We start from the raw sequence: 23,581 nt of genomic DNA, 5'->3' as shown, positions 1-23,581 counted from the left end.
TCAGATGCAGTTTTTAAATACTTAGAAGTCCACAAAGCTAATAAGTGTGAACTAAAGAAAAAGCTGAAGTTTGGGCTGCGCCACTGGGGTGCACACAGACCAGGCTGAGCGTGGTTTAGCAGGGGCATTGTCGTTGTTCCCTGGTTTTGTTTTAGAATAGAGCTTAATTTACTAGGTATCAGACTCCCTGCTGTTACCTTTCTCTAAAGATAAGGGCCTTGACTTAAAGTAAAACTGGAATACTGAAGAATAGCAAAATTTTCACGGAAAGGAGAAACTCGGCCAAAGATGGTTTGGATTTTAAAAAGATGTGTCCGTATGACAAGTTTCTAAGAAGGGCAAGGGCTTTCCTCGGCTGTGCGTGAAAACAGTTTTCACTTGTGGGCGTCCCAACACAATTCTTCCAAAGGCCGTTCCACGGCATTAGCTTGTCCGGGGCCCGGGCTGGGACTGCGCGGCCGGGCCCGGCCCCGCTGTGCCTATTGGCTGCGCCGGGGGGAGTGGCGGCGGCGGCCTGGGACGGCTGCCTCGGCTCGGCTTCCTCGGCTCGGCTTGCCCGGCTCGGCCCGGCCCGGCCCGGCCATGCTGCTGGGCTTCCCGCGGCTCCCGGGCCGCTGCCTGGGGCTGCTGCGCCCGCTGCTTGCCCGCGGGTACCGCGGCGAGGCGGTGGCGGCCGTGGGGTCACCCCCCGACGCGAGCTCCGCGCTCTACCAGGTAGGGCGGCGGGGGCGGCGGGGCCCGGGCGGGCCGCGGGGCGGGGCGGGCCGCAGCAGCGCCATGGAGGAGCCGGGGCGGCCGTGGTATGCGGGACGTGGCGAGCACGTGCCCGCGTACGGTGCCGGTGCCGGTGCCGGTCCCGCCTTCGCCCTGCGGAGCGGCGGGGGCAGCGCAGAGCCCCCGCCCCGCTCCCGGAGTGCCCGGGCCCGTCCATTTCTGCGGGCTGAGCCTTCAGATACCGTGTGAATAAACGCGGGTTGGTGCGGTCGTCTGGCTCGTCATGGATATTTTTGCCCGTTTAAATCAGGATGCCAGCTCTTGCTGCGTTTCACGCTGATCGATACCATGCTAGTGAGGTAGAGGCGGGGTTTGTAGACAGTGGAAAATGGAGCCTGATGATTTCAAAGTTGGATGATTTTGTGTTTGCAAATTGATTCCCGAGTTGAAAACGGGTGGAGTATCTGTACAGAGTCATGGACTTGCATCATCTTTAGAGGAGGAGAGCTAGGTGTCATTCCAGCTGTCTTTGCGAAGAGAGCAGTACTGCATCTGTATAAATACGTTTATTTTTAATGGGGCTTTATTAACGCCATCATATTCAAAAATCATGTTTACGGCTAGACTTAGAAAAACATGGCTTTAGGTATGGATCAAGGCTGAAAGGAGGGATTGTGTTTGTTTTCATATTTGTTCATGTAAAATACAAAACTGTGTGTGAAGCAACAGCATGTATTCTTACTGAGATAGGTCCCTTGGTTCTGTGTTTGGTTCTGTGCTTTGTTTTGCAGAAACTAAATTTGGGACGAAATTAGGTGACTGAAGCTTCTATATAATCTCAGAATTTGTTTGTATGCATATATATTTGTGTATACACATATACAAAGCTTGTATATGTGAAGTGTGTCTATATATGTCTACACATTCATATTTTGTGTACCAAAAAATGATAGTATTTTAATAAAAGTGTTCAATCATCTGAGCTGCCCTTAGATTCACCCTTATGTCTGGGTACCTTTCAACCTCAAAAGAAAAGCAAGGCTTGGTAAAATAGCTCATAGTGTTAGATTTGGTAGAAATAATTTATGGAACACTCTGAGTGCAAGCATTGCTTTACAAACACAAAGAGCTGAGGTCGCTGCTGTGAGGCACTTCACCATCTGAAAAATAAGTAATACAAGGAATAACAGTGCAAACACAAGAAGACATTATGATGAGGGTCTTGCCTTCCTGGGCCACTGTTTACCTTTCTGGCTGTGAATTCAGCTAGACAGGCTGGCCTTGATGATGCAAACTGTCTCTTGAACCAGATAGGCAAAAATGTAATTTAAAGGTGAGTGGGTCTGAATTCTGGAAAAATGAAACCAAGTCTCTTTGAAGTTTCCAGGCACTGGCTCTTACATACCCTGTGGTGATGTAGCAGTAATTCATGTAGCTTGTGCAGTAACTGTTGGATTTGTATTTAGAGATTGCCTCTTAATTTTGCATTGAAATTTGTAGAAATCCTCATATTGACAGCAGTATTTTACCCAACTTGCTGGTGCAAGGACCAGTTTCCAGAAAGAACTTGATGCCAGTGTACTGACCTTTTTTTCATTATTTATGGACAATAATGAAGAGCCCACAAATAAATGGTAGAATTAGCGCATTTATTTCTACGAGTAGTCTTTTTTGTGTGTATTGAGAATTATTTTAAAACATCCGTACTTCTCTTTGGTAAAGTATAACAGTGTTCTATTCTGGTTTAAGGCAGGAAAGATTGTGATAGAAGTTGAGTGAGTATGAGCAACTCAGATAGTTTTGTACAGTTTTTTTTACAGTTTATCTAAAAAGTCACAGTTTTCTTGTAGAGTAGCTAAACTAGCTACGGTGAGTCAAAATCTGATGAAAAAGTCTATGACTGTGATTACTGTTCCTCTGTTAATGTCCTCTGCCATTTTAGCTGCTTTTTTGGTTTTTTTCCTATGTAAAAGGTGAGTTTCTAAGCACAGTATTGTGTGGAAAAGACTTTTTAGAGGAAAAAGACTGACTGAACAAGGAGAAAACAGGAAAAATTTTTGATGTGTAAAGGTGCAAAATGACCCAGCTGGACAAGCTGAACACTGATGGAAAGTAATATTGGGTATTGTGACAACTACAGACTTTTAAAAGTATGGAATTACAAGATACATTTTTACCTTTCAAGAGAGTATGTTTAATTTATTTGTGGCAATTACAAAGGCAATTTTGAAAGTCACTCTACAGCCAAAGCACTTCAAATGTGAGCTGAATCTGTTCATGTTTTTGTTTTATTTCTGCTTTGTTTCTTTGCCTTTCAGTGCCCAAGTGAACAAACTCAACTGCAACATTTGCAGCTTCTTCCTAAGGGAAACCTTAAGTCTGCGTGCTTGAGTATATATGAGAGTTATAGAGAGTTAACATGGAGTTACCACCTGTTTTTTTTTCTATCAAAGTAGGCTCAAACATCATATATACGAGAATTAGACAAGGCAATCAGATCTTTTTGTGCAGCATGTTCTTTTATTGCAGTTGCACATTTTAAAAAGGTAGTAAAGTTCTTAATGTGTCTGCAAAAGAACCCCAACAAATTAAGCTTGACTAATACCTTTAGATTCCTAAGAAACTGTAAAAAAACCACAACCTGCTGTAATATGCGCATGGAGTTTTGGATAATTTGAACGGAAATGGTGAGCTCAGTACTGGTTCACTCATATTCAGATTATGAATCTTTGTTTTTATAGAAGTATAATAGCAAGAGCACCAGCTTAAAAAAAAAAAAAAAATCCAAACACAACCAAACCAAGAAAAAACCAAACCAACTTGTGTTTTATCTTCTTGTTCAACCTTAAACAACAAGAATCTAAAAAGTGTTCACCAAAATCTATTTGACCTAGGTCATTCATCCTTTGGTACAAGTCATAAGAGCACTTAATTCAAATCTGTGGTTTTACAAAATTAGATTTAAAATGCAAACAAGCCTATGCCAGAGATAAACAAAATCTAAGAAATAGCACTTCAGCTCTGTTGTGACTAGTTCTACTTTAGTTTATTAAATTCAGAACTAGTCTTTTACTATCCTAACACAGTAAGATTTTTTGTAAAGCATTTTGATTAAATGCTTTGGGATGCTTGAGAGAAGCCAGTACATAGGTAGAAATGTTACTACTTTAAAGACAATACAGAGACGGTATTTGGTAAGGTAAAATTATATTTGGAAGAGAAATTAGTCTTGTACTTCTTATGTTTGTTTATTAAAAATTGAAATATAGTCACCCTTGGTTGAATTTAAAATTCTGTCTTGTTCCCCACTTAGGAGAACTATGAACGAATGAAGGCACTGGTAACTGAGCTACAAGAGCAAGCAGAAAAAATCAGATTAGGTAAGTATGATAGTCTAGATTTTAGAACAATAACCTGGCACTTGGGCTTGTTGAACCTCAAAGAGTTGGCTTTGCCCATTGATCCAGCCTGTCCAGATCCCTCTTCAGAGCCTTCCTGACCTGCAGCAGGTTAACACTCCCATCCAATCTGGTGTTGTCTGGGAAATTACTGGGGGTCCACACAATCCTCTGTTGTTAAACTTATTAAACAGGACTGGACCCCAAACCAAGCCCTGGGGAACCCCATTAGTTACCAGCTATGAGATGGATGTTACTCCAGCCACCTCAGCTCTCTGGCCCCGCCAGATACAGGGCCCAGCTGACCAGACAGGGCCTTTTACCCAGCCAAGAGTGCACCAATCTAAGCCATGAACAGCCAGTTTCTCCAGGAGAAAGCTGTGGGAAATGGTGTCCAAGGCTTTGCCAAAGTTCACAGAGACAACATCCACAGCCTTTCTCTCATCCACGAAGTAGGTCATCCTGTTATAGAAGGAGATCAGGTTCGTCAACCAGGACCTGCCTTCCCTAAACCTTTGCAGGCTGGGCCTGATCCCCTGGTTGTCCTGTATGTGCTGCATAATGGCACTCAACATGATCTGCTCCATGTCCTCCCCTGGCACCACTGTCAGACTGACAGGCCTGCAGCTCCCTGGCTGGTCTCTCCAGCCCTTCCTGGAGGTGGGTGTCACACTGACTAATTTCTGGTCACCTGGGACCTCCCTCTTTAGTCATGCCTGCTGCTAAATATTGGAAAGTGCCTCTGTGAGCTCTTTCACCAGCTCCATCATACCCTTGGGTGGATCACATCTTCCCTCATAAACCTGTGTGTGTATAAGTAGTGTCACAGGTCACTAACCAGTTCCCCTTGGATTAAGGGAGCTTCAGTTTGCTCCCTTTCCCTGTCTTCCAACTCAGTGGTCTGGTATCCAGTTAAAGACTGAATCAAATCAGGTATTAAGTACCTCTGCCTTTTCCTCATCCTCTGTCACTGTATTTCCCCATGCATCCAATAAAGGATGGGGATTCTTCTTTGGCCTTCTTTTATTGGTCGATCTTTTCCAAGTTCCTAGCTGTGGTTGAGCTAGCAAGGAGAAAGTAGGTCTGTAGTAGTTTAAAAGATCAAAATCTATGTTTCTTTTGATTTGTAAGGCTGTCTGAATTAATTGCAGTTGACTATAATTAATGGAAACAATAAAATCAAAATATTTAATAAATGCTTAATTATGTTGCTAGAGGCTGAGCATGTAGCTTTAATTGTGCCCTTTTTGTGACTATCATGATACTGGTTTTGTCATTTTATACACTGTTTCTTATATAATGTAATTTCTTTTACAACTTTGGAATGGAGCACAGTTAAGATTTTGTGCTCAATGCTTTTTCTTTCTTGCCGTGAAACAGGAGTCCAGAGTTTCCTGAGGAGATGTTAGAGCCCATGGGCTGCCTCTTTCTTTTATGGGTGTAGAGACTGTTCAGCAATTAATGAACTAATGATGTGTGTGTCTCATGAACTAATGGCTATAGCCTTCTTCCTTGCTGGTTGTTTGCCTGTTCTTGCCTGTTACACAATGACAGGACAAGACCATAGAGTTCATCTTTCCTTCATCTGAGCAACCTCTACCAAGATTTTAATACGCAGTTTTGAGTGACATTGAAAGTGCTTTACATATAATTTGAATATATAAGAAAAATTAAAGTACCTGTGTTGAATACTTCTAAAGGATATGTGCAACATATTTAGATTTCACTGTAAAAGCTGTCAGAAGATGAGTTCTTGTTCGAGGTCTTTGCAATGAATGCTTCATTTGTTAGCTGTTATTCAGTGTGCAGGGTTTTTCTCAACCCATGTCCCACTTTACTGAGTAATCCCCAGCTGTGCAACAGGAAGTGGTTCCTGCCCCTTTACAACAGGTGGTTTTTTGGACAGGAAGCACAAGAAGCAGGTGAGATACCTTTAATCTCCATGACTGATCGTAGGACATCAGCAGTTGCAGTGGTGTAGGCATTGTTTTAAAGGAGAAATTAAGAAGAGGTTTCAAATTAAATGCTTCCAGGTTTTTTTCATTGTTAAGGACACTACTTCTCAGAAGGGAGGTTAGTGCAGGGTAGACTCTCTTGATGTTGGAAGAGGAATGTTCAATAGAATGGCTACCAGACCTGGGAAGCAAGCATGTGTGATACACAGAGGTGACAAAAGTCTCAGGATGGAAATTATTTTTGCAACATTACACAGTGTAAATGAAAGACTTCAGAGGTCAGAGATAGTATAGATGTGATGTAATGAGATGTTAAGAACATGGATGAGAGTAGTATCACTGTGGATGGATATGAGAGATTGTTTTTTAAGAATCTTGTACAGAAAGAATTTACAAGATTTAGGCTTAGGCTGGATGTATAGACCTAATGAACTGGCTGAACTGAAAATAAATTGTGGGCTTTCTGGCATGCCTGTGCCTGACAGGTAGGAAATTACATGTATAGTGATCAAGGAAGGAGGTAGGAAAAAGGACTTCAAGGGGGCTTAAAAGCTCTGTTCTAGTAATGCCTTGCTGACAGAGAAGTCCTGGAGTCTCAGGAGAAATGTTAGTAAAACATACCTTCTTTATTTTGGACAGGGAGACAATTTTAGAGTGATGAGGTGGATCAGTGATCTGTCTACACTGAGAGACAATGTTTGTATAAGTTGTTGTTACAAAGAGGCTGGGGCGTGTCAACAAATCTTGAAGTATTGAATGACACAAAGCTCTAGAGAGCAAAAGATTTAGAATGACCTCTAGTGAAGGGTTGAAATGAAACAAATATAAGCTTGATATTAAATGCTCTATGTCTGAATTCTGCTTACAGTTTTAGCATGGTCTAAGGAAATTAATCTAGATTGTGCTGGGTCATTCAAGATTGCATTCAGTGTAGCTATTATGAATGAGTTCTAGGGATTAGTATTTCCTGTAGTTCTACTGATGTGATTTCTACATATTTATGTTTTCTGCCCTTGTGTTTATTGCCAAGCCGTGGGGGAAAGTTTCAGACAACTATGTTTATTAAAATCTTTGCTTCAAGACAAACTAAAAAATGAGGTGGGAAATAAAGTAGATTCTAAAAAACAGGCCTTTTTATCAATACCTTCAATCTCTTTGAAGTAGAAACTATTATTTATTAAATTTATTATTAAGGTTCATACTTCAAAAACTGGGAACTCGTCAGCATTTCCATTTGAAGTTTTAATATAACTGACAATTTATCTTATCTGTGTCCATAGAAAATGTTACAATTTACTGTTGTATCACAGGAGGTGGAGAAAAAGCTCGTAAGCTTCATACATCAAGAGGAAAGCTGTTACCCAGAGAGAGAATTGACAAGCTTATTGATCCTGGGTAGGTATTTCCTTTTTTTTTTTCTTAAGCATTTCAGGTTGTCTCTGCAGGTAAATATTGCAGCAGGCTTCTTTTCTCTTTAGCTTCCGTAAACACTAACATGATAAACACTAAATAACTTGATTGAAATTTTACAGAAGCATTCTTTCAAATACTGATCTTCTTTAACAAAAAATATTTTAAAATTTAGCCTTTTAAGTAAGATTCAATAGCAGATAGAACTAGTAATATTTTACAGGTGTGTTTCATTTGTCATTATTCAGATCTCCATTTTTGGAGTTCTCCCAGTTTGCTGGTTACCAATTGTATGGTAATGAAGAGGTACCTGCAGGAGGCATTATCACAGGCATTGGACGAGTATCTGGGTGAGAGATTCCAGTCATCTGCATTACTTATGATATGAAAAGGAAGAAGGTATAATTTTATTCAGTTTCCAGTATTAGGCTGTTAGTATTTGTAATGTTTTGTTTCAGACACTCAAAAAATCAACAAAATCAGTATCAATGGCCAATTTGTTTGGCCATAGCTAAAAGGAAGTGAAGTTTTTTGTTTTGTTTTTTGTTTGTTTGTTGGGGATTTTTAGTTACTGTATCCCACTAACTAAACAAAACATACAGGGAGTTTTAGGTGTCCAGTGAAGGAAAGAGATAAGTGCATTTGGAAAGCTATTTAAAAAAACATAGGGTGGTATTTGAGTCTAAAAATTAGTTTTGCTTACTCAAAGTACCTCCAAGACTGTTCTTGAAGTTAATTATGGTGCTATGCAGGATTATTTTACTCCCTAAAATAATGGAACAGGACATTATAGTGCTGAGGCTGCTGTTACAGCACTTGAGCTGTATGCAGGTGAGAAGAGCTCTCTTAGAGCATCAGGTGCCCTTGAGCAAATGCAGGTGAGAAGAGCTCTCTTAGAGCTTCAGGGCTTAAAGAGTCCTTGACATGTTGCAGTTCCTAATCAACATACATATTTACTCATTAGAAATACTTTCCTGTCTCTCAAACTTTTTTTTATTTTCAGGACGGAATGCTTGATTGTTGCTAATGATGCAACTGTGAAAGGTGGTACCTATTATCCCATCACTGTTAAGAAACATTTACGTGCGCAAGAAATTGCAATGCAAAATCATCTCCCTTGCCTTTATTTGGGTAAGTCCCATTGCAGAAGTAGCCAAGGTCCAGTGTAAAGGGCAACTGATGTGTCTGCAGATCTGACTAACCCACAATGTATTTAAAGCACACCTATTCATACAGTATTTCATCCATATTGTATTATCTCTACAGAGGGATGGCATATTTTAACAGGAGGGTGTGTACACTCCTGCTGTAAGGCAGATGCAGCTGTTTACACTGTATCACTTCTTTCTGTCACATATAAGCAATATTTCCTGTAGACTCATCCAGTCAATTCAAATTGCAGTTAAAAAAAAAAAGTACATTCTGGTGGAGGATGTATCTGTATGAGAAAACATACCGAGGAAATAAAAATAATAAGAGTGACAAAATTGTCAAAAATAGTTTGGATCAATAAACGTTTAGGATTTGGGATTAATTTTTTTGAAGCAGAAATTTAATTGTATTTTATTTAGCATTTTGAGTTTAGCCTATTGGATCAGTATTTACCCAAACCTTCATGTAAGTTTTTCTTACATATGCTTTTATTATAAAAGATGAACAGAGTGACAGATATCTGTAATGTATTACTTGTAGTGTTTTCTTATCCTGGTTTTGTACAAATATCTGTCAATGTCTTCCTTTCAGCCTGAATTCTCAGTCTAATCACTTCTGTACCTATTAGCCAGGTTCAGTCAGCTTTGACAGAGAGTTGTAAGAAAGTGTGTATTCCTGTGGATTTTGTGTATGCCAGCATCAGAAGAGAAAGACCTTCAACTCCATTTTTAAAAATCGGGCAGGTTATTCCTTGTCTGTTCAGCTTAGTTAAGCAACTTAAATATCAGCTGTTTTCCAGTCTGGATGCTTGTACTAGTTAAATATTCAGCATAAATACAGGTACTGACCAGCCCAAGTGTTTGAAGTTTCTTGCCCTGCTGATGAGTCAAACCTGTGAATATGACCAATATAAGGATTAGGAGAAGTGTGAATTGAAACTGTTGGTGAGGTGGATACAAGGGACAGTGTGGGTGTGGATTGTGTGGGATTGCCATAGAAAGAGTCCTGAAGGGAAGGGGAGGACTAAATTTGATTTTAGTTTTTAAAAAAAACAGAAGAAACTTAGTTTTGCTGTTTGCGAAACAGCTATTACCATTTTTTTCATCTGAGTTATCAACAAATTCTGTCTGTTCAGAGAAGTCTTTTTTAGTGAGTATCAGTGAGCAGCTGTGGGTGATTCTACTCTTTTAAGATTCTATGGCATGAGGAACTGTGGGACACAGCAATGCCCTTGAAAGAAAAGTTAAGGGGTTTTGTTCTGTCTTTGAGAGGTATAGTCCTTGAATGTATAACGTCATTCATATCTGGTGACTTACTTCAGCCTTGCAGTTTCTGTACCTGGACTTGTTCCAGTTGGTTTGAGCAGTGCAATAAGAGGGAGCACTTTGTAGTCAGTCAGCACTGTGCTGACCATGTAATTTTCATGTTGTTTGAACAGCCTTTTCCAACAGTGATAACAGCTGCCTAGGTGCTAATTCTCATGTGGACACCTGGTGCCATTTGTCGCTGAGTCAGTCACTGGTGTGGGAATATTGTTTTGGCTGCAGTCATGTGAGATGAGAGTGTACATACAGACTGGTGGTTGTACATAAAAATTAGGAGCCAGAGTTCTCAGGGATGCTTTATCTCCCTGTGCATTTCTTCAGTAGTGTTCTCTCCGTCTTTGGGTACCTCTCACGATAGGTTGTACTTTCATTAATTGGGAGCAGAGAGGTAGCTGCCGTTGGAGACCTGTGAGCAGGAGGGTGTATCCTGAGGCAAGGGCACGTAATAAATGAATCATCCTGAAGATAGTTTAATGTCTTTGTTGTGAAGTTTAATCAAGCTGTGAAAGAACAGAGCCAGCACCTTTTGAACTTAGTGGTGATTAGCTCTGCCTTTTTCTGGAGCTTGTGACAGAATTGCAAGAGAATAGTTGAGTTAAAATTGTACATTAAAAGTGTTCTTAATTCTTAGTTGCAGCAAGATGAGTTTAAAATTTGTTGGAGGTATGGTTGCATCTTTAAGCATGTCTGAGTTGATTTTCCATGAAAATCATTGGGATGGATGTTCTTTTGGAGAGGGGTGTTTACTGTTTTTCTTCTTTATTTTTCCAAAAAGAATGTGCCATTATACCTTGTGTATATATATGCCATGTGCATTAATGGAAATATATACAGTATTAGTGATAGTAGTTGCTGTATATTTTAGGTTACATGCAAATACTTTACCAACAAGTATGTAACACTGTTCAAAACAAGCTGATATAATTTGATTCATTCTAGTTGATTCAGGAGGAGCAAATTTACCTCGGCAAGCAGAAGTATTTCCAGATCGAGATCATTTTGGCCGTATTTTCTATAATCAAGCAGTCATGTCCTCGCGAGGAATTCCACAGGTAATTTGCTTTTATCTAAGAATTAATGTACTAAATAGTTTTTATGCCTGCTGCCATTACCTCTTTTCAAGGCTTGTGCCCATGTTTTGTTTCTGATCGCATTGTGTTGTGCTAACCTGATGGCCCAGTCTGGGGCTTGGAAGCCCTGTAGCACAGTAACTGTCCACAAAAATTCATTATAGTTTTGAAGAAACTGTCTACTTTCTTAGTGTTAATGATTTGACCTACCTGCTCCTGTCTGGGAGTAGGAGACAAATGGTCTTGGGAACATGGTATGTGGGGCCATTTGAGAAAGCACTGGAAAATCTATTGGAACAGTTTTACATCAACACTGCAAAGGTGAGGACCCCCTTGAGGATGGCTAATAAATGAGACATATGTTCCACTAACAGGAGTATGTGTATATATATAAATCCATTTTATACCCTGATATGCTTTATGCTGAAACGCCCCTAATAATAAGGTTATTTTCTAATGCATTAATGATGCACAGAATTACTGTTAGTCACAGTTCCTGGATTTAGAAATGCTTTTGTGTCATGGTTCACTCAGTAATACATAGGGATCAGTTTTTTGATGCAGGTGTGGTAGGGAAGCAAAACTACATGTTTTACTGAATCTATTATTCATGAAGAATGTAAAATATTTGAGGATTGCTGATGGGCAGCTATGGCTGCAGTGACAGTGAAGGGCAGGATGTATGGTCCCAATGGAGTTGAGAAGGACAGGTAACAGAATAAAGACTAGAAGGGAATTGTTAGCAGGGACCTGTGAGAAGCTGCCAGGGAGGGCAGAAAAATCCATGATCTTTGAAGATAACCTACTGCAAGTAAAGGAACACTACAGAAGAGCAAACAACCAGGGAATTCACAATCTACAGATTGCTGTCTACTCAGTCACTCCCTACCTCTTTGTATGGTTTTGTAGCCCTCTCTTATACTCACCTTGTACTCCCTTTTGCAGACCAAAAACTTCAAACTTACTTAACTGTTCTTCCTGCAGTGTTCTACACCTTTGATGGTCCTAGTTCATCTTCTTTTCCCAATCTAACTGTATCTTTTTTGGCATCAAGGAGACAGACTGCACCAACAGTCCTTAGAACAAGTCAAAAAAGCAAATTGTATGGAACTTCTTAGAACTACCAGTTCTGAGCACCAGTTCTCAAAATTAGTCTTTTTTTTCTTTGACCACAAGGGAGAGCAGACAGCTTCCTCATGTAGCACTGAGGCACAGCGAAATTCATTTGAAATGCAGAACTCTTTCTGTTTACCAGGGGAAAGTATATACAATCTTCCAACAAAGCAATAAATCAATAGAAGAAATAAAGACATTGTTTGAAACCTGCATTTTTTTTGGCATCTGCAAGTGGTCAGAGTAAAAAGAAGTTATGATCATAAATCGAGGTTCTCTTTTAGACCTGTAATGTATACAATCCTGGCAGATTAATCTATGGCTGATTACAGTAAGAGGAATGCAGAACATTAAAAAATTATTCAACCTCTGTTTTCTATACAATGAGAACAGCAAAATCTATTCTGAGTGAGAAACAGTTCACACATACCGTGGAACTTGTGATGACAATATTTATTTTCAGGAAAAAGTTCTCTACCACACTTTGAAATGCTGAAAAAGCTGGTCATTATCCTAGCAAAGGGCTGGGATACAGTTTAATTTGTGGGGGCCTGCAGTAGGCCCTGAGGTTCTCCCAAGTTTTATCACAGCAGTTACTTCACTCTGTGTTGTCTGAGACTGGGCTGTCACACAGCCAGAGCCCATGGCAGTGGTATCACACAAATCCCACCATAATACCATTATCCAGTGTTCTTTTTCAGAAGTAATAAAACCCTTGAGAGGTGATCGTTACTGGATTCTGCTGCCCTGAGGATCAGGGTGACACAATTCCAGCCACTCACAAAAGAGACTCCACTGGGGCCTTGGCCAGGGTTTATTTTTTTTTCTGGGGGAAGGAGTTAGTAGAGGCCAATACTTGGAGAGTGAAGCAGATGCACCAGTCAAGGAAACAGTATTCAGTCTGATTCCTTACATGACAGATACTGTATCAGCAGGATTTTTGAGAAACTGCCTGTGTTACCTTGATACTGTTTTGGCATATTTTGGAAGCAAGTAAGAGTTCAAATCTTCAACCATCTTTTACCCTTCCAAAGAATCCTGCAATCCATTGCCTCTATAAAAATCCAAGGCTGAAGATTCCAGCAATGCACTAAATCTCTTTAGGAAGTATGACATAATTTACCTTCTGCAGTTCTTTCTAGCAGTAGAAGTGGACCAATTGTAGTGATTAGGTAGGTCTCTAGAGAACAGTAATGTTTATTTAGAAAGAAAATACTTAGGAGAAAAATACAGTTTGTAATCATGTAAGACTCCCTGGTAGATCTAGATTGGTCCTGGTGTTTTTGTGGAACAGCAAATACCAAAGGAGCGATGTTTTGCTGAATTATCTTTTTTGGAGAAAGTTTGGAAAACCTTATTTTTTCTACAGACTTCAGTCATGATCTGCTTTGGGAGTAATGATCTTTAGATGTTATGTCAAAGACAGATGTGTATACCCAGCTTGCAAGGCTGAAATTACTGATGTTGGGCACGACCTTTCTAGAAATGCTTGACCCTACAGTCATGCTCTTGTTTCCAGCATATCTTGAAATGTATTTTACATACTTGTAAAGTTGCATTAAGAAGTTGAATTTGTTTTCTTTCAATTACCATTATGGTATTGTATTAGAAGTAATTGTATTCATATACAATAAGAACTAAATATAAGAAAGATTTATCTTTTAATAAAACACATTTTTGTTTGTTATGATACTGATGAAAGTTAAATTTTCCAAGTATGACACTGATGAATATTTATCTTTCTTTAAATATTTATGGAAGACTTAAAAAAAATGTTTTACTGAAGCACTTCCTTTATTTAAAGGATGTGATAAGGGTGCATTTTTTTGGGGCGATGTATCTGCTTTGTTTTATTTCAAAGAGGCACTGTTAACATTTGTAAATCTGTTATTGGTCCTATGCTAACAGATTGTGGTAGCTAGAACCATCTTCCCTGTCTGAGAACATGTTTCTTTCGAAAATGGAATTAGGAAATTATGCTTTCTCTGATGTTCCACTCTGGTAAATTCTTCTGAAATGGGAGACTGGATTTTGTTAGTTTCCTACCTGATGGTCTGTGCTCTGGCTTGCTTGAAGTTCTGTTCATCAGTTCATTAGTTCTTCTCAGTTTGGCCCTCAGAGTGCTTGCTTTTTTCCTCCTCTTTTGTTTTCTAGTTGCTGATAGTGTTTTTAATTTCCCCCTCCACTTTTACCTGTGACTAATTTATTATTCACCCACAGCAGCTTAAATTATGTTGTTGTCTGTATAGATGTGAATCAGAAAGCTGTGATTAGCTCCTCATTAGCTGCTTCCTGAGCTCTCTCACACTCATATTCTGCATGGATACGGTGGTGGATGGATCAGTGGATATGAAATAGTATAGTGTATGTGTACTCAGGACTGTTGACTTCTATTGAACACATCAAGAATTTCTTTCCAGCAATTAAGAAAATTAAGTCAGGAGGTAGGACATTTTTTGGAAATTTGACAAGTAGGTTTTATTTTTTCCAGTAGATTTTCCAGTTTTTATGTTGGAAAAAATTAACAACTGAGTTAAAGTTTAAACGCAGGCCCATTTTCTCAGTGTGAGCCTGGTGAAATTAAGAATGGAAAAACCCCACAAATCCTAGAGGGAAAAAATGAAATAAACTGATTTACACCAAGTTTCTCCCATTTCTAGAGACTTATGTTATTTTTGAATTTGCCAGGAGTTATTTATTAAATGCACAAGAGAAGTACTGCAGATCAATGATGTGATTCTGAATATATATAGTTTTAAGATCCTGAAAACTGCTGAAAAGGCTGTTTAATTTGATGATAGCAGATTGACACAGTTCATGTAGTCCTTCTTTAGAAATGCATGTGATTAAGAAGTTTTATTTTTCTATGTATTGTTTTTTTCTTCTAAATTATGATATAACAGAGAACACTAATTGATGTCACCTTAGAAATATCTTGAAACAAGCTTAACATAAAATAATGTTCTTTTCTGAGTTTATGTGTGTGTATGTGTGGTTGTGAAAGAAAGAGTTTGCCTTTTTCATACGAGTATTCCTTTCTTCTGCTCTACAAGTGTCTTGAAAGAGTCTTTGAAGATGCTCGTGTGAAGTAGAAATTGAGAAACTTGACTTCCATGATTATCTACAGTTACAGTTTTCATCATATCTAGGGTCAAGTTAGTTTTGAAAAAGTATCACCAAGGTATTACTGGTAGAAAATGTTCCCTGGGTAGGTGTTCATCTCAAAATTAGGCAAAAGGATGAAGCAGAAATTATTCATGTTGAAGCCTATAATGAGATGCTCAATACATCTCAAAAGGGCAAAATTAATTAGTTGATCCATTGAAGACCTGAAGTAGCACACTAGGAGATGGGAGAAATTTCCTTCAAAGCATGTTAACATTGGTGCAATTATGCCAATAAGCAGTAACTGAAGCCCTGACTTAAGTGTAAATACCGGGAGAAACCTATAGGTTTTAACCTTTACTGTTCATGAGTAAAACCAAATTCCATGGTAGAATGTGTGCCTCTTCCAGCATTTCACATACCTAGATCATGGTGCTTCATATATGAGTTTTCCAGCAGGGTAGTCTGAAGATCATAGTTCAACAGACTGTTGAAAATGGAAGATTTCTTATTTTTTAAAGAAATGCTAAAACATAAAAAATTTGCTCTATTAGACAGAAATAATCTTGCAGTGCTGTCCAATGACCTGTATTAAAATACATAATATGTGGCTTTGCTATTTTTAAGGGTTGGACAGTTCATTAACTTATGCTTTTTGTTTTTCTGATAGATAGCAGTAGTCATGGGATCTTGTACAGCAGGAGGAGCATATGTACCTGCAATGGCTGATGAAAGTATTATTGTTGGCAAACAGGGAACAATATTCCTGGGAGGGCCACCGCTGGTAAGTATACAGAAGTTTCTAGTGACTGGCCTCTCTCCTGCCCTCTCCCGCAAATCATGCTGCGATAATTGCACACCTTGTACACTCTGTTGATTTGTTTGTATTTTTAAGTATATCTGAATGTTTCCTAAATCAAATCTCTTCTGTTCATTAGAAGTATATAGATCAGTATATACTTCAGATATATATATATATCTGATTTATATAGAAGTATATAAATCAGACTGTGTCCAGGTGTTTTTATAGTACTTTTTAGATTGCTGTGCACATTTTAAATATTAAAAATTGTTTCTATATTCAATTATGTACTCTCTAGGTTTGACACAAAATTTGAAAAAACCACAACCATGTGTATTGTATCTCAAAGTCAAGATCAAAGATAAAAGAACTTCTGAAGCAGGACTGGTCTGCTGTATTTTTATGTCAGTTTACTGCCAAAGGAGGCCAGCTTACAGTGGAGTTTGTCCTAGTTCTCCTCTCTCTCTCCCTCTGTTCTTCTGTCCTTCCAGCCTTCCTTCCTTTCTTCCTTCCTGCCATCCTTTGTAAGGAAATTGTTTCTAAGGAAACTGACCTGACAAATTCCTGTGAATTAAACCTTGCATTATTGTGGAACTCATAGTGTAATTTGTGACTGTGAAGCGCTACGGTAAAAGAGAGCTTTAAAACAGTAGCTTGGCACAACAAAAGGAATGCTTGAGTGTGGCTTGTTATTTTAGACATAATTGTTTTTCCTAGTCTAGGCTCAGTTCTATAGCAGTACAAATAATAATACTATAATGTCAGTCTTTTGCTGACAAAGATTATTCTACTTAACAGAAGCTTTACAAGAAAAGAAAGAATTTTTAGTAACAAATGTTAATGCTAGAATTAACGGAGCATCATTCATCACAACTATTGCTTTTTTGAAATAGTCAAGTATGTGTCAAACTGTACAAACTTGTCTGAGGCAGCACGATGGCTCTGTTTTGGTTACAGTCTTTTGGGAACTTTAAGTGTTCTTCCTGTGACAAAGCCAAATGTAAATCTAATGTCTTTCAAGAGTCCTTCCATCTAGAGAATGCCAAAGTGGAGAAATTGCTTTTTAACAGCATTGCTAATGAAGATACTGCTCCATTGATTCCTCTACTAACAGAGGAGGCAAAGTCTCTTGGAAGTCACTTCCTTCAACACTTAAAATACTAGGAAAATGTAGTATATCCCATTAAACTGTGGGAAAACAGCTGCTGACATATTTATTTCTTGACTAGTTCCTAAGGCATGATTGTGTTACTGTCATTAAAAGTATGAAGACTCATCCTTTAATGTGATTTAGTGTTTACCTGTATAGCTTTTCTCTCATTTCCACAGCAAATTTTTGTCTTGTTTTCTTTTCCTTTAGAGTGAATTTTCCTCATTGCGTCATCTTGTTTATAAAACTAGATTTGGCATTTTATTTTTCTTTTAAAGTTCAATATATAGATGGCTTTTAAATTCTTGTGAAGTTAAAAAAAAAGAAAGAAAAAAAGAGAAAAAAGGAAGGAAAAAAAGTCTTACATTTGTACATCTTAAATAAATTCAGAATTTAACTGGCATATGGAAAGCAGGGGTATGGGACATACACCTGAAAGTACAAGGATACTTTGTTCACCACCCTAGTGAAAAAAGCATTTCATTTGAAGTAATTTATTATTTTGGTGGAGGCTTTCTGAGTTGATAAGAAGAACAATGTAAGGAGGAAAAGCAGATGAAGTAATGAATAGCAACTATGCAATGTAATGGTAGTTTATTTACTGCTCAGCAGGATTTTGTTGTTAGACGTTTGACAGTAATTGTTTCAAATGTCCTACCTAGGTTTCTGTTCCTTTTTATCTTCTTTGTATTAGTGTTTTTCTGCTTGTTTATAGGTTAACATAGATAAATCATCCTCAAAATTAAGTAATTCTGTATAAATAGATCATTGTAATTTAGATATTTGGAGTTTCTTGCTGATAAGTAGTATAAGCATGAAAGATACTATTTGAGAATATTAGTTGAGCGAGTAACATGTGATTTGTATGTCTTTCCTTTGAGATAAGAAAACTAGTGTGATAAAAGAAAGGAACTTTGTACATCGGAGTGTTAGTAGGTTCATTACTATAACTTGGAGTAACTGCCCTGGTTGCAGGAACACCTGAGCTGTTCAAGTAGAAACCTTTTCAAAAGATCTTAATAAGACATCTAATACCCAGTATGACCTAGAAAATTGGATTGGAAGATTAAAAAAAAAGATAACTAGATGCTTGTTTTCTGGGAATGGTAATAATTTAACATCACAAGGCAATTTAGATCATATGAGACTTTTGCCAGGATAGATATCTGGAAAAGGATGACCCAAGTCAGCCCTCAAGGGGTGGACTTGACTAGGCAAGTCAGTGACTGCAAGGGTGTTATAAACTTTTAAAATCTTCCCCCATTTTCAGAGGAAGATTTCACAATTATCCTCCCATTTAATTTGTTTCTTAGCAACCTGCAGATGTAATGATCCTTATCTTTGTGTGTATATGTCAAACTTTATTATCTCCACTTGTCAGCCTTTCTGTTCTGTAGAGTTTTTCATATTCTCACTGAAAATATTCTACTTGCCTTCTTCTAAGTGCCAAAACTACTTCAGACTCCCATAGAAACTCCCATTCCATGCTGTAGCATATATTGTAGCTGTTATTGAGTAAGCTCTGTTCCCCAGAACGTCTTTCCTATATGAAGGAAATTGGATTGGATTTTATTGCTTACCTGCCCAAAACAAAACATCCTGAGGAAGTGAAAAAAGAAATATCCCCAATGTTACTTATAATTAGTTTTGAGATGTGTATGATAAAAAAAATATGAATTGTAGGTACAGTCCACCATCTAAAATGGAAGTTTTCTTGGTCTCCTTTTTTGGAAAGGTGAGGAGTAATGATTTCATAATTAGACAGATCCTAATAGAAGAGGACAAGTGTCACAATAGCAGTAATATTCAAGGCCATTCTTCTGCATTTTCTCAAGTGGAATACCTGTATCCTCATCTTTGGCAGTACTGCTTGGTAGTTCAGGCTATGTAGACCTGTAGGCTCTTGTTCCAGAAACTTCTGGTTCTTCCTTCCTGAGGTAAAATTTGCTGCTTTTTGTGCTCAGAGGCGAAAAAAGTCTGGTAAAAAGAGGGAATAAGTTTTTCAAATTCTTGTGCATTTATGTACTGGGGAGTTTCCTGCATATTAGCCTCATCTGTTGTGGAAAATACATATTATAGCTAAAGTTTATGTTGATAGCTTTCAATAATTTCTAGCTGAAGTAGCTTGAACAGGTGTTTCTTAGAAAATGCCCACATATATTTTTGAGACTCTTACTTAAAACTACAGTTTGTAGAATGCTCTGCTCCACTGCTGTATCTGGAAAGTTGATGGAGCAAATACTAGTTCTCACCTGCTCTAACAGAATAAGACACATTTGGGCTGCAGGGTGCAGCTCTGTGCGCTCCAGAATGAGCTGGAGTGAGCCAGTGAAAATCCATGAAGATGATGGAGTGGAACATCTGTGAAATGAAGAGGGTGTGAGAGGGATGAGACTTTTCAATCTGGTGAGTCTTAGGGCAAATCTATCCATACCTTGCAAAGGGGAGTAAAGACAGCAGAGCCAAGATTCTTGTTGGTACCCTGTGATCGGTCAAGAGGCTGCCAGGCGCAAACTGAAATACAGGAAGTTCTCTTTAGTCATTAGAAAACATTTGCTGCAAGGCTGGTCATGCCAAACCAAGTTGTCCAGAGAGTTTGTGGAGTCTCCATTCTTGAGCTATTCAAAACTCGTGGTCATTAGCAACCTTCTCTGGTTGGCCCTGCTTTGAGCAGAGGAGTTAAACTTTGCAATCTCACATGGTGGCAGACAGAGTCCACAGCTCCAGTATTGTGATTTGGAGAAGGAAAACTTCACCTCTGTGGAAAAATAAAAAAGCTGGTTTTGTAAAATATTTTAAAATTAATCTCTGGATTTCCTTGCCAATGGAAATGATTGCACTATTCAGCTTTGTGCCAAGTTCTGCAGTGGTTAATAGTTCATTATAACTGGTTGCCTAATGACAGATGTACGTAATTATTTCATAGAATCATAGAAAGAAATCATATAATCAAATGGTAAAATCACTTATAATACACCCTAAAGGTCATTGAGTCTGGCCATTAACCTCACACTGCCAAATGCACCACTAAACTGTGCATTAAACCCTTAAATGCCACATCTGTAGGCATTTAAGTACCTCTAGGGATGGTGATTCAGCCGCTACTCTGGACCGCCTGTTCCAATGCTGCATAACCTTTCCAGTGAAGAAATCTTCCTCACTTCTCTTAAAAGTATCTTATGTTCACTGTTTAATGAAGACTCAAGTTAATTATGTCTCTGACAGAAATTTTCCATCAATTAGGATGCCACACCTTCATATTCGATGGGTAATTCAAATTTCAAAGCAAGAATCCACTGTTGAAGAAATATCTGTAGATAAATTTGCAAACTTGACCATTTGGAAGTGTGCGTGAGAAAATATATATGTATTTTTATAATTAGTGTGCTTCATTTTTAGATATGAAACTTGGAAACTGAAATCTGTTTGGGAAATTAAGATAGTTTTCCCTTCCCTTGCTTGTACTCTACCTCTGTAATCTCTGTGGGTGATGAATGGTTTCTCCAGCTTTCAAGGAATCCTTTTCAGAGCATTTACTGTGGAGTAGAAATGCCTCAAGAAGAGTTCTGAGATTTTTTTTAACCCTAGTAATAAATGATACTGTTTTGTTCTAGGAAGGGGACCATTCACTTTTAAATTACCCTTTCAGGTCTAAGGTTACACAGATCTAGGCTTTGGATTGTGCAGTCCGGGTTCTCTTATGGAGACATTGTACAGTGGCAGTTACATGCCACTGATATAGTCTTTTAAGGAAAATTATTATGACTAAATTATTGTGTATTTACTGGAAGATTTAGAAAAGAAAAACTTCTAATGGTTGTTTAAACTACTAGTAGTTTAAACATTTGATAATAATAGTACTATAGTATTTAAATTTATAGTAATAATAGTACAAATAGTACTAATTAATGATTAATAGTAATAATAGTACTAATAGTATTTAAAATACTATTTAAATTAGTGAGTTAAAGTTCACAGAAGTGTTTATGAAGAGAGAGCAAATTGAAAAATCCTAGGTTTCTGGTGTACAAGCTTGAAACAATGCTTGTAAATATCCCATTTGAAATCTCATATTAAGTGCTGAGAAAATTTTTGTGAAAAAGTATATTTATGAATCTGAAGGATGTGTAAGTGTATGCACACTAAGTATAACAGTGGGGAGTTTCTTTGTAAATAAAAACTACATATTAACAGTAGAATAAGCATGTAAAGTCAAAGAAAAAAAAAGAAATTTTTATAAGATTCAGTGTTGTCATATTTTGATGCTCTAAGGAAGAGTAAACAGGGAAATATGATTAATGAAGAAGCATTTTGCAAAGATCTCTTCTATTACTGTACCTAAGATGGTATAAGAATCAATGCAGGACAAATGTCATCTCTGAAGCTCATTTTCCTTTCCTTGTGTTAGGTTAAAGCAGCAACAGGTGAACAGGTATCAGCAGAGGATCTTGGAGGAGCGGATCTTCACTGCAGGTTTAAAGAAATATTTTCCCAGAGTTAATTTCGTCCATATGGTAGTCTTCCCTTTCCCCTTCCCCTTCCCTGTCCTTTCCTTCTTTTATTTTATTTTGGTTTTAGATCTTTCTTAAGCTGTGTTTACCTTTTGAAAATTATTTCTGTGTTATCTGGTCCTGACTGATTGTTTTATAGTTAGAATATCGGAGTTGCACTGTGTTACTCTAGTTAGCATTGTTTCCTTCATTTCCTGTTTTAAAATACATGTCTAGTAGACTTTAGCATCATGCATAATATGGAGGACTTTAATACTGAGTGTTAACAGAATAATGTATTGAGAAAGATAATGCAATTTGCAGATTGTATCTTACTGTCATGTAGAATTCACTACAAGCAAGATCAAAATAGCTTGTGCTTTTTGTAAAAAATGCTTATAAAACCTATAAAATATGTGCAATTTCAAATTCTGCAATTGATAATAAACAAAATTAGGTATTATTGCACAGTAAGTTATGCATTGCTGTATAATAAATGCTTATTTGTTACTTCAATTTGAAGTGAATAAAGAATTATTTTGAAGGGCAGTTCATGCCATTTTTGTAAACATATTTTTCTTTATAATTGAAATTAATTTTTGCTGCATATGAACAATGCTTGTTATATTTTATATTGCCATTTAGATTTTCTGTTTCCTGCATTTTATTTCATGTCTGATAACTTGAATGTACTATTTTGAAGAAAAGGTCAGGCATGGATTTCATTTTTAAAGTAACTGCATAATAAAACACAGCTGAATTGTTTCATCTATATTTTCAAGGTCTTAGAAGCTTTAAAATGTCAAGTTTTCATTGCCTGATTTATGTTGGTTTTTTCCCTGAAGTATCCATCTTGCTGTTGTTGTTTATGTACAGAAAATCTGGTGTAACAGATCATTATGCTTTGGATGACAATCATGCACTTCATCTGGCAAGGAAAGTTGTAAGAAGTTTGAATCTCCAAAAGAAAGTAGATGTAAGTGTATAGAGTCTGAAAACACTGCAATGTTGAAATTAGGAATGCTTTTCTCTGCCTGATTGATACAACACTTGTTTTATAGAACACATGTTTGTCTATGACTTAACACGTCTGAAAATGGAAGTTACGGTTCTTGTCCTTAAAGATTTCTCTGATGCTTCAGTTCTGCAATTACATTCCTGCTGTATTATACCCAGTAAAACTACTGGGATTAAATGCAGGAATGAAGCAACTACAAGAGTGCTTCAGAGTCATAAAACTGCACTTTTAGATTAATCCAGTCTTGCAAGATACTTAATTCTAAACCCACATGATCATTTTCCATGGACTTAAAATTAGATACCTGCTAAAGCATCTTTTTGAGTAAACGTTTTCTGGGATTATTAAGGTGTTGAAAACCAAGGGGATAGACCTAAATTTTAATAATTAATTGTGTTGATTTAAGAATTCCTTGTAGGAAATGGTTTGGATAGCATATGGGGGTGGAATTGTTATATTTTATTTTAGTAGGAGATATGAGAGGGTGAATAGAAGTTCAAGGAATGCAAGACACTGCATTCAGTAGTGTAACAAAATCTTCACCCGTTTTTCAGAATGCTGCCTGCCTTAGAGGGCACAGGGGAAAGTAAGCAAATAGGAGGACATGCCTAGTTTTTTTATAACATGGAAGAAGTTGAGCATATGTGGAGATACATGCAGGAGTAGGAAAAAGGTAACAGTAAGTGAGAAACTGTTATCAACCTTCAGTTTAGGAAACTTGGTCTTTAGGCAAAATGACAAGCCAGTACGGGCATTTTAATGTTGTTAGTGAAGAGAAGTCTGTGCTCAAGAAAGTTGACAAATCAATTGTTGTTTGAATTTTTAAATCATAATCATAATGTGAACTTTTTGTGTAAATTGTTTGTTAAATTGCTATAG

General features: G+C 37.7%; 1 protein-coding gene across 1 annotated transcript in view; it reads left to right on the top strand.

Moving 5' to 3' along the window:
• Positions 1–498: 498 nt before the first annotated feature.
• Positions 499–23,581, top strand: part of MCCC2 (methylcrotonyl-CoA carboxylase subunit 2) — a 37,433-nt gene continuing 14,350 nt past the window's right edge. Inside the window, exons 1-9 of the mRNA XM_084224784.1 lie at positions 499–714; positions 4,028–4,094; positions 7,378–7,462; positions 7,726–7,827; positions 8,481–8,608; positions 10,894–11,006; positions 15,913–16,026; positions 21,603–21,667; positions 22,561–22,660. Coding sequence (XP_084080910.1) covers positions 583–714; positions 4,028–4,094; positions 7,378–7,462; positions 7,726–7,827; positions 8,481–8,608; positions 10,894–11,006; positions 15,913–16,026; positions 21,603–21,667; positions 22,561–22,660 — 906 coding nt within the window. The 5' untranslated portion in view covers positions 499–582. The remainder of the gene's footprint in view (positions 715–4,027; positions 4,095–7,377; positions 7,463–7,725; positions 7,828–8,480; positions 8,609–10,893; positions 11,007–15,912; positions 16,027–21,602; positions 21,668–22,560; positions 22,661–23,581) is intronic.

Source organism: Fringilla coelebs, assembly GCF_963513975.1.
Source record: "Fringilla coelebs genome assembly, chromosome: Z".
Taxonomy (NCBI): Eukaryota; Metazoa; Chordata; class Aves; order Passeriformes; family Fringillidae; genus Fringilla; species Fringilla coelebs.
Note: the sequence above shows the minus strand (reverse complement) of the source record. Positions and strands in the feature narration are given on the sequence as shown.